The sequence below is a fragment of the Neopsephotus bourkii genome, unplaced genomic scaffold (assembly GCF_033783945.1).
Source record: "Neopsephotus bourkii isolate Nb327-2 ecotype Australia unplaced genomic scaffold, CSIRO-AGI_Nbou_v1 NB_53, whole genome shotgun sequence".
Taxonomy (NCBI): Eukaryota; Metazoa; Chordata; class Aves; order Psittaciformes; family Psittacidae; genus Neopsephotus; species Neopsephotus bourkii.
Window position 1 is genome coordinate 14,123,159 of NW_026900570.1, and position 13,834 is coordinate 14,136,992.

The window sequence follows — 13,834 nt, forward strand, 5'->3', positions numbered from 1 at the left end:
GCTTTAAGATAAAATTTCACAGCGATATCAGTAAACAATAGGAAACATTTAAACAAACATGTTTTACAATCTCTTCTATTGACTTTCTAGTGTTCCTTTACTTCCAGTGTTAATTTTGCCTGAAAGGCAAAGAAACACAGAATTCTGATCAAAGGAATAGTCAGGAGGCCTTCAAATTACATTCTGTAATGTACTGAAATCACTTTGATAGTAGTCTCAACAGAAAAGGATGTGTCAAGAAGAAGGAAAGAGGGATACAAAAACAGGGGGAAGGGAGGAGTATAAACGGCTGAGCCTGGAAAGAAAATGCTTTAAGTTCTGTGAAGTGAAACATCAGCAACCGCAAATTCTTTCCCCAGATCCAAAACATCAACACAAAGCTTGCGAGGACAGCTTACCAAGTTTACAGCTTACCACTGTAGGGTACCTCACCCACAGACCCTCTGCATACAAAGATCTCATACAAAAGTCTCCTGTCCTTAACTCTAAATTCCCTCCTCCTTTTACATTTTACCTCCTGTAACAATCTTTCAGCTTTTTTTTTTTTATTTCTTTTCTTTTTTCTTCCAAAGTTCAGAAGTCCTACTTTTGAATGTGAATTGATTCCAGATGCAAATAACATCAAAGAAGTGAAGAACATTTCACTGCAGGAAAACCTTTGACAGGAATGCTAGGGTTTTATACTGATAAGAAAAAAAAAATTCAGCAACAACCTGCTGAGATGAAGAGATTTAGCTCCCACAAAGTGACTCCTTGCAGTTGCACCCTCTTCTCACCATAAGGATGCATACAAAGCGTAACAAGAGCTCTGAAATATTCACTTTTGGGTCTAGAAAAGGAGTAACAGAGAGATATGAATTCCCACAGTATTTAACAAGTATGACAGCTTTCAGTCAGGTGTGTCTCAAATGACACAAAACCTAGCCATCTTCTCTACTGCCAGAAAAAGAACAGACAGCTGGCCCTTCATTAACAACTCACTGTATGCTTTTCACTTTTCTACATGAAAACCCACCATTCTAGAGAAAGTGGTATCAAGTTTTTTTACAATCTTTACTGTAAGGCAAAAAAAAGGGAGAAATTACTTAACAAGGACTCAAAATAATATTGCTAATAAGTGAAAGCCAAGGGAGCCCTGGAGGGCAGGCACAACCCAATGTATTCCATTTATATACTCAATTTTTTTTAAAGACTCATCAGCATGAGTTCAGATGTTCCAAACATCTGTATGTTAACATAGTTGCAGAGCTGATAAATGCAATGCTACACTCTGTAAGAATAGGATTTAGCAGAAGAAACATTCAGCAGAAGAATACATTCAAAATTACACAGCCAACTACAAAGTTGACAAAGGAAACTTCAATTTGGCACACAAATAGGGAAGCTCAACAGGATCAGATTCAGGAAGCTCCTGAAACCTTACTTATTTTAAGAAAAATAAGGTGCAGTAGCCATGGAGCCATTGGGTAAGCATCTGTAACATTATTCATCCTAGAACTTGAAGAGCCCTGATTTATGATGTAGCTAAATACCAATACAAAATACCTTGAGTTCATATGTCATGATTAATCAGAAAGCTTTATTTATCACAAGGGATCTCATTTGGGGGTTTTGCTTCTTACCTAAAAAAATACATAATACCTTCTTAATTCCAACAGCTACACGCTGCAAGATAAGAAAACAAATATGGTACAAGATTTCTAGAATTCTGCAGCACCTTCTGTACCTTGCCCTCTTGTGGGACAGGGAGCAGGAGGTGAAGAAGGGGGAAAAAGCACACTTTCGTGCTTCTATTTCTTTCACAAAGGTTCAATCTACAAAACTTTTACATAATATGATTTCACAAATACAGTTGGTTCCAGCTCTTCTGGTCTTTAGCTCATTTACACACTGGATCACTCTAAAGATCAGCACTTATTCATTTTCTTTACTGTACTTTCAGAGGAAACATTTATCAAACTACTGACTGAACACAATCTCACTGAAACATCAGATTAAGGATACATGTATGATTTTATTTAAGCTCTAATCTGTTATCAACAGAATAAATGTTATCAAATATATCTTCCCACAGTTTGGACCTTAACGTCTGGGAAGACTGAATAATGCAAGTGAATGATAACTTCCAAGACAGATGGAATGGATGAGTTCAGCTTTTCTCTAATGGCATTATTAATCCATAACATTACCATGTGGAAGTATCATTTAACTTGCTCAACGTATTTACACTTATTTGCAATTCATTTTTTGTCTCAGGAAGTCACAGCCCTCTCCAAAGAGGTTACCAGGGTACTTCATGCCATTAAGCTACCTTCTGAAGTTTGGCATTTAACAGTTCACTGTTACAAAGAAAAAAAAAGGTTTCCTGAGCCGTCTCTCACCCTTCCCACACTGCTTAGCTTGTCAGACTTTCTGTGTGCCAATGCAAACTGCTAAAAAGCAGCACCAAAACCCAAAGTGGATAGTTTTCTGCTGTTGTAGTGAATTAGGTTAGTTCAGCAAAGAAGCATGAAACATGGGCAGTAACATGGACAAGAGGAGGTAGCCACAGGATGGAGGAGCTCATCTGCCCAGGGATCAGGAGACTAACTGCTATTTTGGAAGAATTAAAACACAGGCACACACCATCAGCAAGCACCAGTGACCGCCCTTTCAAACAAAACTGCTTGGGCTGACCTAAAACAAAAATTCCATTTTTATCCCCTTCTCTATTACAAAACTCATAACCCCCACCTCCTCCCCCCACTACCTCTGGTTGTGCAAAGTATTCAAACCTTAACAACATTTTCAAATTCAGGTTAGATATAAGGAAGAAGTTCTTTGCTGTGAGGGTGGTGAGGCACTGGAACACACTGCCCAAATAAGTGGTAAATGCTCCATCCCTGTCGGTGTTCAAGGCCAGGCTGGACAGAATCTTGGGTGACGTGGTCTAGTGCGAGGCATCCCTGTCCATGGCAGGGGCGTTGGAACTAGATAATCTTAAGGTCCTTTACAACCCTAACTGTTCTGTGATCCTATGATTCTTGTGAGGAAAGTCATCTGAATGTCTAAATCACTAATTCTTCAGCCACTGTTTCTGACTCCCTCAAATAATTCAAATGTATTGAAATATTCTATCAGCACAGAGTACTCAGATTTGTGCTTTTGTCTTTTATGCATATTTTGCACTATGTCTTCATCACTGAAGTTTGTAAATCCAGAGCTGCCACCATCACAACTAGAGTCTTTAATAGAAAGCTGCCCATAGTTCTTGCTAATTCCCAGCACAAGACCTGCTTGGCCTCTTATTTGTGACTGGCAGCTATTAGTAATATAACCATAACAATTCCAGAATGAAAAATGCCTATGGTCCTCAAGTTCAAATTCAAATCTTAATTTATCTTGTTTTGACAAGAATGGCCCTTGCTCAGGCATTCATCTATCTATCATTTTATAAGGTATAAACCACAACAGGAAAATTAAATACAGTAGCAGCACTGCTGCAGTCACAGTAATAAAAGGAGATAGGCTCAGGATAGTTTATAGGTGGAGGTGGAACACTACTGTCAGCATTATTCAAATACATTCATAGTCAGCTCTAAGCACAAAACTTTTTCTTAAGTACTAATCCTTTCTACAATTACTTAAAAGACTAAAAAAACTCACTTCAATTCAGGGATAATGGTCAGATCATGGTCAGAATTTTAACTGTCAATGGCAAAAAGACTCAAAAATCAATGATAAAAAAGCCAGTCAAAGCTTCTCTTAGATGCAAGACTAATGCACAACTCTTACTAAGAATATGCTACTCTTCTTTGGAAATTTAACATTAAAATGAGCTTTTTCTGTTATTTCCACTGTTTAGTATTAATGGTTAGTGATGGATACGCAGTGCTGAACACTTGAGTAGCATGTTATAACTTCAAAACCGATTCAGGATTAACTAAAACAGACAACTATGCTCATCTCCATTTATTCCTATAAAAATATCAAGTATTTAAAACTTTTAAATACGTGTTATGTTACATAGTGTGAAATGTTCTCCTGTCTGTGAGGTAACTTGAAGATATCCGTCCAATATGTTAAGAAATAGGCAAATGGAATGGTAAAAAGAACACGTTTATCCTGGCTCACCTTACCACTGCAGATCATCTTTAACTGCATGTGGTCTACCAGCCCTCAAAACATTTTACCTGGTGAACCACATATACATACAGCTTCACTGAAAATTATCAAGATTATGTTCTAGAAACTATTACACAGTCAACAAAGTACAAATAATCTTGTATTAATCTCGATCCAAAGCAAAGAAAAAGAACATCTTAAAGCACCTTTTGCTTCTACATCCCTCAGAGTTATAGCTACATAATTGGTGCATAAAGGTACACTGCTCAAACAGAAACAAAAATCAAGCAGTAACCTTAATGGCCTATTTTTAATATTCAGGTGTCATCTAGTTTTTAAATTAAGACAAACAACACAGCGTAATTTTCTCAACCAAGAAACATCCATATTTCTTCGAAGTCCAGCTTACCATTCACTCCAGTTATTCAGATGTTACTCTATCTTATAATGTGGCAGAGCACAAACACTGAGGAGTTAAGTAAATAATGCTACAACACACTGAACTTGTATAAGGACCAATATCAGAATCCGACATAAAGTCTTTTCTTAAAATTTTGTGAAGATACGGGTGAAACTGAAGTAATACACTGTTGTGGTTTAAACCCAGACAGCAACTAAGTACCACATAGCCGCTTGTTCACATCCCACTACTCCCCAGTGGGATGGGGAGGAGAGTTGAAAAAAAATGTACAAAACCCATGGGTTGAGATAAAACAGTTTAATAATGGACATAAAAGTAAGATATAATAGTAGTAATAATAGGAAATAGAAGGAATAAACACAAGTGATGCACCATACAATTGCTCATCAGCTGCTGAGCAATGACCAGTTCATCCCTGAGCAGTGATCTGCTCTTTCAGGTAACTCCCCCCAGTTTATATAGTGGGCATGACATGCTGTGGTATGGAAGACCTCTTTGGCTAGTTTGGGTCAGGTGTCCCATCTCTGCTTCCTCCTGGCTTCTTGTGCCCCACCTTACTGACAGAGCCTGAGACTGAGAAAAGTCCTTCATCGGGGTAAGCATTACTTAACAACTAAAACATCCGTGTGTTATCAGTGTTGTTTTCAGACTAAATCCAAACCACAGCACCGCACCAGCTACTTCACAGAAAATTATCCCAGCCAAAATCAGGACATATGTAATAATAGCAGAAATAATAAACAACAAAATAAATAAGATTAACACCTCGTTACATCTCAAGCATATCACAGCAATTTTTCAGTGAAGCAGTCTTTTGGTTGATCCCTGCAGTCTAAGGAAGACATCTGGACTAACAATGTGATTTTTCTTTTAAAACAAAACAACTACTTGTCTGATGAGCAGAGGAAGAACTTGCTATACTAGAGACCTACTCAAAAATCTGATTCTCACAGTACTGCTAAAGAGACAGCTATAAAATCCACAGTGAACTAGTAGCTCAATGAAAGAAACAGATAAATAACAGAACTTCTTCAGATGAATGTTTGGGGATTTTGCTACCCATGGAATTTCAGTTTTACAGCCTACAGAGTTACCACTGTTACTAATAACTATTACTTCGTGCACAGGTTCTGCTGGGGTTGGGTTTTGACTTAGATTTCTCTCACAGTGCAAAGTAGACCAAAATGTGTACTTTGAGGAAAAAAGGACAACTGCAACTAACGCAGCCTCTCAAAATCCTGCAGCTTAAATGGTAGATTTTAGGTATACCCAGGGGTGGTGCATTTGTCATTTTGATTTCACAATAATTAACTAATCCCAGGTGCCAAGCTTAATACAATTATGCGGCATTTGTTACATCAAGGTTAGCCATTACTCTTTTTTCCATAACATATCACAGAATCATAGAATGGTTTCGGCTGGAAAGGACTGTAAGATCATCTAGTGCCAACCCCACTGCCATGGGCAGGGATGCCTCACACTAGACTATGTTGCCTAAGGCTCTGTCCAACCTGGCCTTGAACACTGCCAGGGATGGAGCACTTACACTTCTTTGGGCAACCTGTTCCAGTGCCTCAAATATTATGAAGACATAATAACATAATGACATGTTACTGTAAGGTTACAAGGTAGTCAAATCAGTAATTCCATGATAAACATGATAATCTAAACAGAAGTTCCCTACTTTTCCTCTTACTAAAATAAAATACATGTTCTGTATTATTTGTCAAGCTGACACAGAATACAGCACAAGTTAACACAGAACTTTAGCAGGCAACAAATCAAACAAGATGCCTTCTCTGCTCTTAATCATGCAGACTTCGAAGATATATATTACGGAATATACTCAGAGTAGCTTTCTAATGACATCTGGTTTACACAGACACACTCTGCGAGTTCTCTCAAGTCATCAGACATTCAACACACAAATTCCACACAAAAACTCAGCCTTAGGAAACAAGACGAGGTTCTGCAGCTCATCAATAGATATTAAAGATCATCTGTATATACACCGAGCCACATACAGTATATACTTATTGACCCATTTTTAAATGTGTTTTACATGAATTCTTCTTTCCCTTTAATTGAACAGAATTTGGAAGAAGTCAACATGGACAAGCATCACCATCCATACCACACCATTCTCATTTGAGTAATATTGATCTAGCATTAGATCACTTTTCTTCTAGTTGTTTTCATCATTCTTACAATTTTGCTTTATACTACAAGAACAGCTGAGGATTAAACAGTCAAATCTATTAAACTGATTAACAAAAACTTTTTAAAACTTATAAAAATGCAGTGGGATATTGCATTACTGAGATCAGTCTGGCACTCCTCCACCCCCATTCACCCCCCAAAAAAAGCTACACAAAACCCACAATGTTCAAGTAACAGCATTTAGTTTATGAAATGAGGCAATTAAGAGAGGAGTGATATAATCAGAATTGCCTTTGCAACACTTCGCTTTATACTGTGCTATAAACTGATTCTTCAGGACTAAAACGGAAAATTTTCATTTTTTTCTTTTCCCCCAAAGAGAAAAAAAAGGAAACCATTGCTTACGTAGCTGAATCGTAACTCAAGAACTGCAGTATGTCCCTGGCTTTGCCACAGAATCTATGTGATGCATGGCAGGTCAATTTTAACTTTTCACAGTCAGTTATTCATACGGGGAGGCATCATAATGAATACTTGATATGAGTGTTTAGGACTTGATTTGTAACAGCCCACACAGAGCATTAAAATACATTAAAAAGCATCAAGTGCCTTTCTCCCAAATGAAATTCATAGTCCTGACATGAATGTAGGGTCCTTCACAACATATTGGGAAAGTTTATGCAGTTCACAAGTTTTACCTTCTCACACACTTAACAAACTCACAGTTACAGTGGAACACACTGTTATGTCATGCAGTGCCTCAAACTCTTCTTAGATGTTCAAGTTTCTCCCCTCAAAATTAGGGGAGGTGTAACGTTCCTTGAAGAACAGGATAAGCAGCAAGATCATGCCCATAATCCATTCCCTTTAGACAGTAACACAGTGTTTAGAACACTTGTCCTGGCTCCTGCATGAGGTTCTCCTCCGACACCCTCCAACTTCTGTAATAGTGCCCTGGGGCTCCTCATCACTATTTTGTTCTTTTTTCCCCTCTTCAGTCACCACTTCTTATAGTTGAAGTCTTCAGTTACAAGCCTCTTTTTGTTTAATTTGCATCATGTTAGCCATCATAGCAGGGAGTTTTAAATTTCCACTTCCTGCTCAGCCCAGACCAAAGCTGAAAGGCCTTTAGTAGAAAAGGATTTTGTGTAATTCAGCTGCTATATAATAGTTACTTACTATGCAGTAAATTCACATTTTTCAGAAGTCATAAACATATATGCTAGTAAGCTTGCCTAATTTTCACCTAAGTGGCAAAAAAGACTTCCTTTACACAAAGGTCAGTCACAGATGTGTTTAGTTCCTTCTTTAGTCCCTTCCAAAGATAAGGTTGCCAGGAACATGAGTAAAGCAAGGTGTTCTTCCACAGCCTCATGATGGTCTCAGTTTTTCCCCTAAAAGCTTGAAGTAAACACCTGGACCCTGAAAAAAGGGGTATTATAATGGGATGACAAGCAACATACTACCAACCCTACTTATGACGCACTCAGACACATCTTTAATTAACTTCCAAATAACAGCTCTGCCACAGAAACTAACAATACTTGGTGCAACAGTAATCAGAATATAACTGAGCTATTTATTCTGTTGCTTCAAATTCCTCATTAAAATTAAATCATACCAAAGGTTTGGGGTTTTTTGTATTATTCTACCCTTACATTTTGCTATCAAGTTTGTGAGCACAGTGTCTACAAGAGACAAAGTACATCATTTGAAGGAAAACACATACTTTCAACTCAGTGTCTATACACAGAAATGACAGCTATCCATACCAATATTTTCAGATCAACCTCTTCTTAATGAAGAGTAAGATTTTATAAGCATATGGACAGCTTCTGAGGTCTATGCAATAAAAAAGGTTCCAATCCCCAATTAATAGGGTTTCTGCTTGGCAAAAGAGAAAGATTTAAGAATGCCTGAAGTTCAGATTATCCAAAATTCCAAAGAACAAAGATGAAAGAAGTATAAAATATAGCGCTCCTGGGGGAAAAAGGAGGAGACACACAACAACACAGACAGGGGATGGACAGAAATAAGGACACAACACGCAAGATACCGCTGTATCTGGGAAGAAAGATACACACTTTTACTGTAACGTGGCAACAATCTAGATTGCAAACAGATTTACATAAGAGGAAAATACAGTAAGCCATCCTAACCTTACGACCCCAAGATACAGTGTATATTTGATATACTGTATCAAGTACCATATCATACCCCGAAAGGTAGCTAAATTTATCATGAGAATGTGCCTCCACACCACATAGAATTCATTGACCGAGGAGTAGTATTTTGCAAAGCAAAGGTCATTCTTTAACTATGGAATATGTTAAGGTTAAAAATGCCAAACAAAAAGCCTATAGCTGCAGAAAGTTATGTGAACAACAGATTTAGGAAACTGAAACTTCACATTTGGTGGTTTCAGCTAGAATAGTGTTTTGTTATTAACACGCAAAGCAAATTAAACTTGGTAAGTGAACATGCCGTAAGGTACCATCTGAACCAACAAATGTTAAGTAATAGGTTAGTGCTTCAAACTGCATTGCTACACTTAGTATTACAGATGGAATCATAGAATAGTTAGGGTTTGAAAGGACCTTAAGATCATATAGCTCCAATCCCCCTGCCATGGGCAGCGATGCCTCACCCTACACCATGACATTCCAGGCTCAAATCAGATCATGAGATCTTTCAGACTGCCATGTTTCAGTTCATGAAAGGTAGAAGAAACTTTCATATCTCATTTCTAGCAAACTTCAATGCACAGAAAAAGGCCAGGAATTGCAAAGGCAAGCCACAACATTAACTATTTCTAGAAGATCCACATCAAAACACTTCCAGAGCAGAAGCTGAGCAGCAAACAGAAGAAAATAGCTGATACATTGGCTGAACACACAGTTACAAAGTCCCTCCAAGTATGACCTGAGGATTTCCAGGTATTGGGACCTGAAGAAGCATAGGATCTCCAAAGCACTTTAAAACAAACAAACACAACACAACACAACAAAATCACACCAGGCAACAAAACTCAATAGCAACAGGTTTTTTGCACTACACAGACATACAAAACTGAAATTGAGCCTCATGCTCACACCTCAAGGTTTCTTCAAATTCAACTTCAAAGTTTTGTCAATGTGAGTAAAAATCCATTAATGTATTTGGACAAAACACAACCTGAAATATGACACTGGTGAAAAACTAAGCACATTAAGTCAAAATAGGGCAAATATTTGGTAAGATTTTTGGTAAGGTATTTCTGTAGTCTGTAATTCAAGACTGTTTTTTTCCCACCAGTGTGTTACTAAGAAAAAAAGATATGCCCAACCCTCATACTTTTCCAATCTTAATAATAAATTTAGGTTTAGAGGTACAACCACAAGACAATGCACTCTCTTCTGCACTACCAAATGAAGACGGAACTATTCCCCTACACCATTAACCACATATATAATTATCCAAGAACACTGGAGATACAACATCCACCCAAAGTGGAAATCAGCTTAAAAAGCAAATCAAATATTAATGAGACTAAGGGTCTGAAGACTGACATTTGCTATATAATTTCCTGTCACTACAAGTAGAGCTCCTTCATATGATACACATTTGGTCAGTACATTTTCTGACTTCAAATTTTATGTAATGATTTTGAATAATGCAAAACTAAGTCTACCCATACCCACAGAAAAGTCTATTAAATCAGTTGTATTGGATACACGCTGGTGACCAGTTTTGGATGTATTCTTAAAGGGCTAAAAAAGAGCCAAAGCAGATTTGCATTATGGTGCCAGTGTCTGTTACCAGTGGCGTTTATATGACAAATTTCCAATAGACAACTATTAAAACAGCAGTAATAAAAACATGAAGAAATAATCATTATACATTTAAAGGTTTTTTTTAAATGTGAGTTAAATTGTTAAAAGAATACACCATTGACAGAAATCAGTATTTTGTTCTTTGTACCCTTACAGGAAGATTCCCAGGTGAGTTACAAGATATTTGCCATCACAGAGGGCTTGACCGCTAGTACCGGTATGATATTCTAACAAGAGATGCCAGTTCTTTGGTGAAGAGAAAAAGAAATAACACGTTCAAGCATACAAAATCAGACACACCTGTTTAGCAGCACACCTGCTAAAATGTCTACCCCTGTTTTTCTATCCTGCCTAATCATGCTACCCAAATATCTCTAATGGAAAAGTAAAGCAAAGAAAGCTGCATAAAATAGCCTTCCCAATAGATATGTTTTGGTGTGTATCCCAAAACGGATGATAAACAGGAATAGAAAGGTGCATATACAAATGCACCTGAAGATGTTTCCTCATTGGACACTAGTACCTCTAGTTTACCACCTGTGTCATTTATTATTCAGTGCTTCAGAAATAAGATTTCTTTCAAGCTTTCCAGCAAAAATTAAGTTTATCAGAAAATGCTACTATTAAGCAGATGTGCCACATAATTAGCAACGACAAATCCACTTACTTTTTTCTCCTTCTCATGATGTTTATCCTGAGAGTGAGAGGAAGAATCACTTAAACTTTGATCATATGACCTATTAGATCCCCGTTTGCTCTTTTTCTAAAAAGAGAAAATATATTTATGGATAGAGAAAAGGAACCATTTGAATAAATAAAAAGTATAAAGCATTTCAACTGATAAGATGCCTTACTGCTTGAAGAAAAAAAAAGAACTCAGTTACTGAAAAACTTACAAATTCAGAACAATTAACAAGACTACCCAAAGTATACCAGGAAAAAAGCCTACCCTTGTATCAACCTTTACACCTCCACAAATTGGCAAGATATGCTTTCCACAAAGAAAAGAGATAATCACTTCTTAAAGGTTAAAAGACACTACACACATTTTCAAATGTGCATAACATAAAACAGAAGATGCTGCTCAGATGAGTATCACATGAAGCCACACTGCCACATGCCTGAAATGCATTGTAAGGTGGCTGTTTTATGGTTTCATGATTTATTATTCAAGTGATCCAACTGAAGTATTTTCAATAAAATGGTTTTAAAAATAGGATACAGAATGCTACAGTCATGTATGCATTTAAAGGTGGCAGGCATAATTGCCTATATTACTGTCATGTTTAAGAGCCAAGTCTGGGAATGCAAAAACTTCATGCTATGCCAGTGTTCAAATGTTATTTTACTATAACTGAGGTAGCATTACAAAGACACTTCAGGTCAGTGCTTTGCCAAACAATGTCTTCAGTGGTACATCAGATATATGCCACTCACCATCTTCTGTAGTAAATACTAAACACCTATATTTACCAGGCATCAACAGTCACAGTAACCCTAGAAGAAACACTAAAACACTTTAAACTATCTTGTCAGTCTTTACTGTTCTTAACTCTATAGCTTCGTAATGTTAAGCTAACTAATTACGTGTCAAATACAGTTATGTCTTCATCATTAAACTTGCTTTTAAAATACACATATATGCATATTAGCTCAGGATAATTAAAAAACTTAGCTTAGTAAGGGCCCCAGAAAGCCCTGACTTATTTTCATTATGAAGCAAATTCATCAGTATTCACAAGAGCACAAGCTTATCTTCTAGAAAGCTAAAATGGTGCATTGGCCTTGTGCTTTACCTCAATGCAACCTACTCAGAAGTCACCCAAGGGTTCACTTTTTTAGCGTGAAAACAAGTAATCAGTAAGTTTAATTACACTTACAGCAGTATCTGTACTTAAGTTGATATACTAAAATTTTCATAATTCAATATTCATAAGTAACATTTTTAAAATATCACTAAGTCCTTCAAGGCCACACACTCACAACACATACACAGAAACAGATTCCTGGAATTATCAAACTGGTAAGAAGCAGTGGGAAAGACTTCAGAAGTAGATCCAAAACCTATTGAAATAGCAGAAAGTTCAAAGATTTTTGTTTGTTTAAAAAAAAAAAAAAAATCAAACCTCACGTCACTTCCTTGAGGTTCTGTTTCATTGTTTCAAAGAACTTACAGGCAAGGAATACCTAACTGGCTACACAGTGAGCATTAGAACAAGAGGAAAAACCCTTTTTTCTTTCAGCAGCAAAAAGAAATGGAGGGTTTCTTTATTCTCTAATGTACAAGATAACAAGTTAATATATTCAATATTATTCTAAAATGAACTAAATTCCTAGAAGCAAACTAATTAAATAGCGGAAGAAACAGTACAGGAACTCGAGGAAAAAAAAACCCAACACTAAATGTGCATGCTATTTCTGGCAGAGGGGAATGAATGACCCATACATCTAGAAAGTAACCACTTAGAAAAAACATTTTCAGCTAGTACTTCTGTAACTGTGATTAAAAACACTGCTTTAATGAGACACAATCTACTTTCTGAGCTACACAAAAATTATTATTTCTAGTGTTAATAGCAATTCAGAGAGGAAAAGTCAGCAACCTTTTTTTTATAGAATTTAACAAATACGTACCAGTTTACTAAAATGGTATTTACAGTAGCCACAGTATTGGACGTTATCTGCACCATTGCCTTCTTCTTCACAAAGAAGTCCTGCAAACTGTGCACTAAAAATAAACCAAACAACATTCAAGGAAAGTAATTTTACATCAGCTTGCACCACAGTATCACAGCTGATAATGTACGGATACTTATATCTGCATTTAATAGAAGAGATTTCCACACAAGTGACATGCAAGCACCAACCTTTGTAGTTCACTGAAAAATATGTATAGCTTATACTTTGGCCTAATGCCTTTTTCATAGTCTTTAAGCCACTTACACAAGCTTACAGCTTGAAAATCTACATTTATTATGCAGCTACTCCCACAAATGAATAAACCAAACAATTTACAATGATACTTAGCTCAAATTGAAGCCAAAAATTACCTATGGAAAGAACAGTTTTTAACAAAATGTACTGTAGATCCAACAGATCCAAAGACATTTTTCCGAAGGTACATACATCCCTCTGCTTTGCCAGGAAAACAACCTTTTTTTTAATAGGACTTCAATGATATAATAAATAATATTTATCGGTTTAAAAGACTGCAGCAGGTTAATTTCTTTAAAAAGAATAAGATGTATGAGTTTCCTTGCCTAGGCTAGTTATTACCTTAGTCTACTACATTTTTTCAATCAGATTTGTTTTTCACCATTTGCAATGTTGATTTCTT

The 13,834-nt window shown here is 36.7% G+C and overlaps 1 protein-coding gene across 6 annotated transcripts in view; it reads right to left on the bottom strand.

The window, feature by feature from the left end:
• The window catches only part of MLLT10 (MLLT10 histone lysine methyltransferase DOT1L cofactor), a 129,629-nt gene that overhangs the window by 72,398 nt on the left and 43,397 nt on the right, over positions 1 to 13,834 (bottom strand). For 5 of the 6 annotated variants that reach the window (XM_061351887.1, XM_061351864.1, XM_061351872.1 and 2 more), the window contains 2 exons: positions 13,132 to 13,225; positions 11,165 to 11,260 (listed from right to left, as the gene is read on the bottom strand). In XM_061351887.1, the coding sequence (XP_061207871.1) occupies positions 11,165 to 11,260; positions 13,132 to 13,225 (190 nt within the window). The remainder of the gene's footprint in view (positions 1 to 11,164; positions 11,261 to 13,131; positions 13,226 to 13,834) is intronic. The other variant, XM_061351880.1, reaches the window with a different exon arrangement.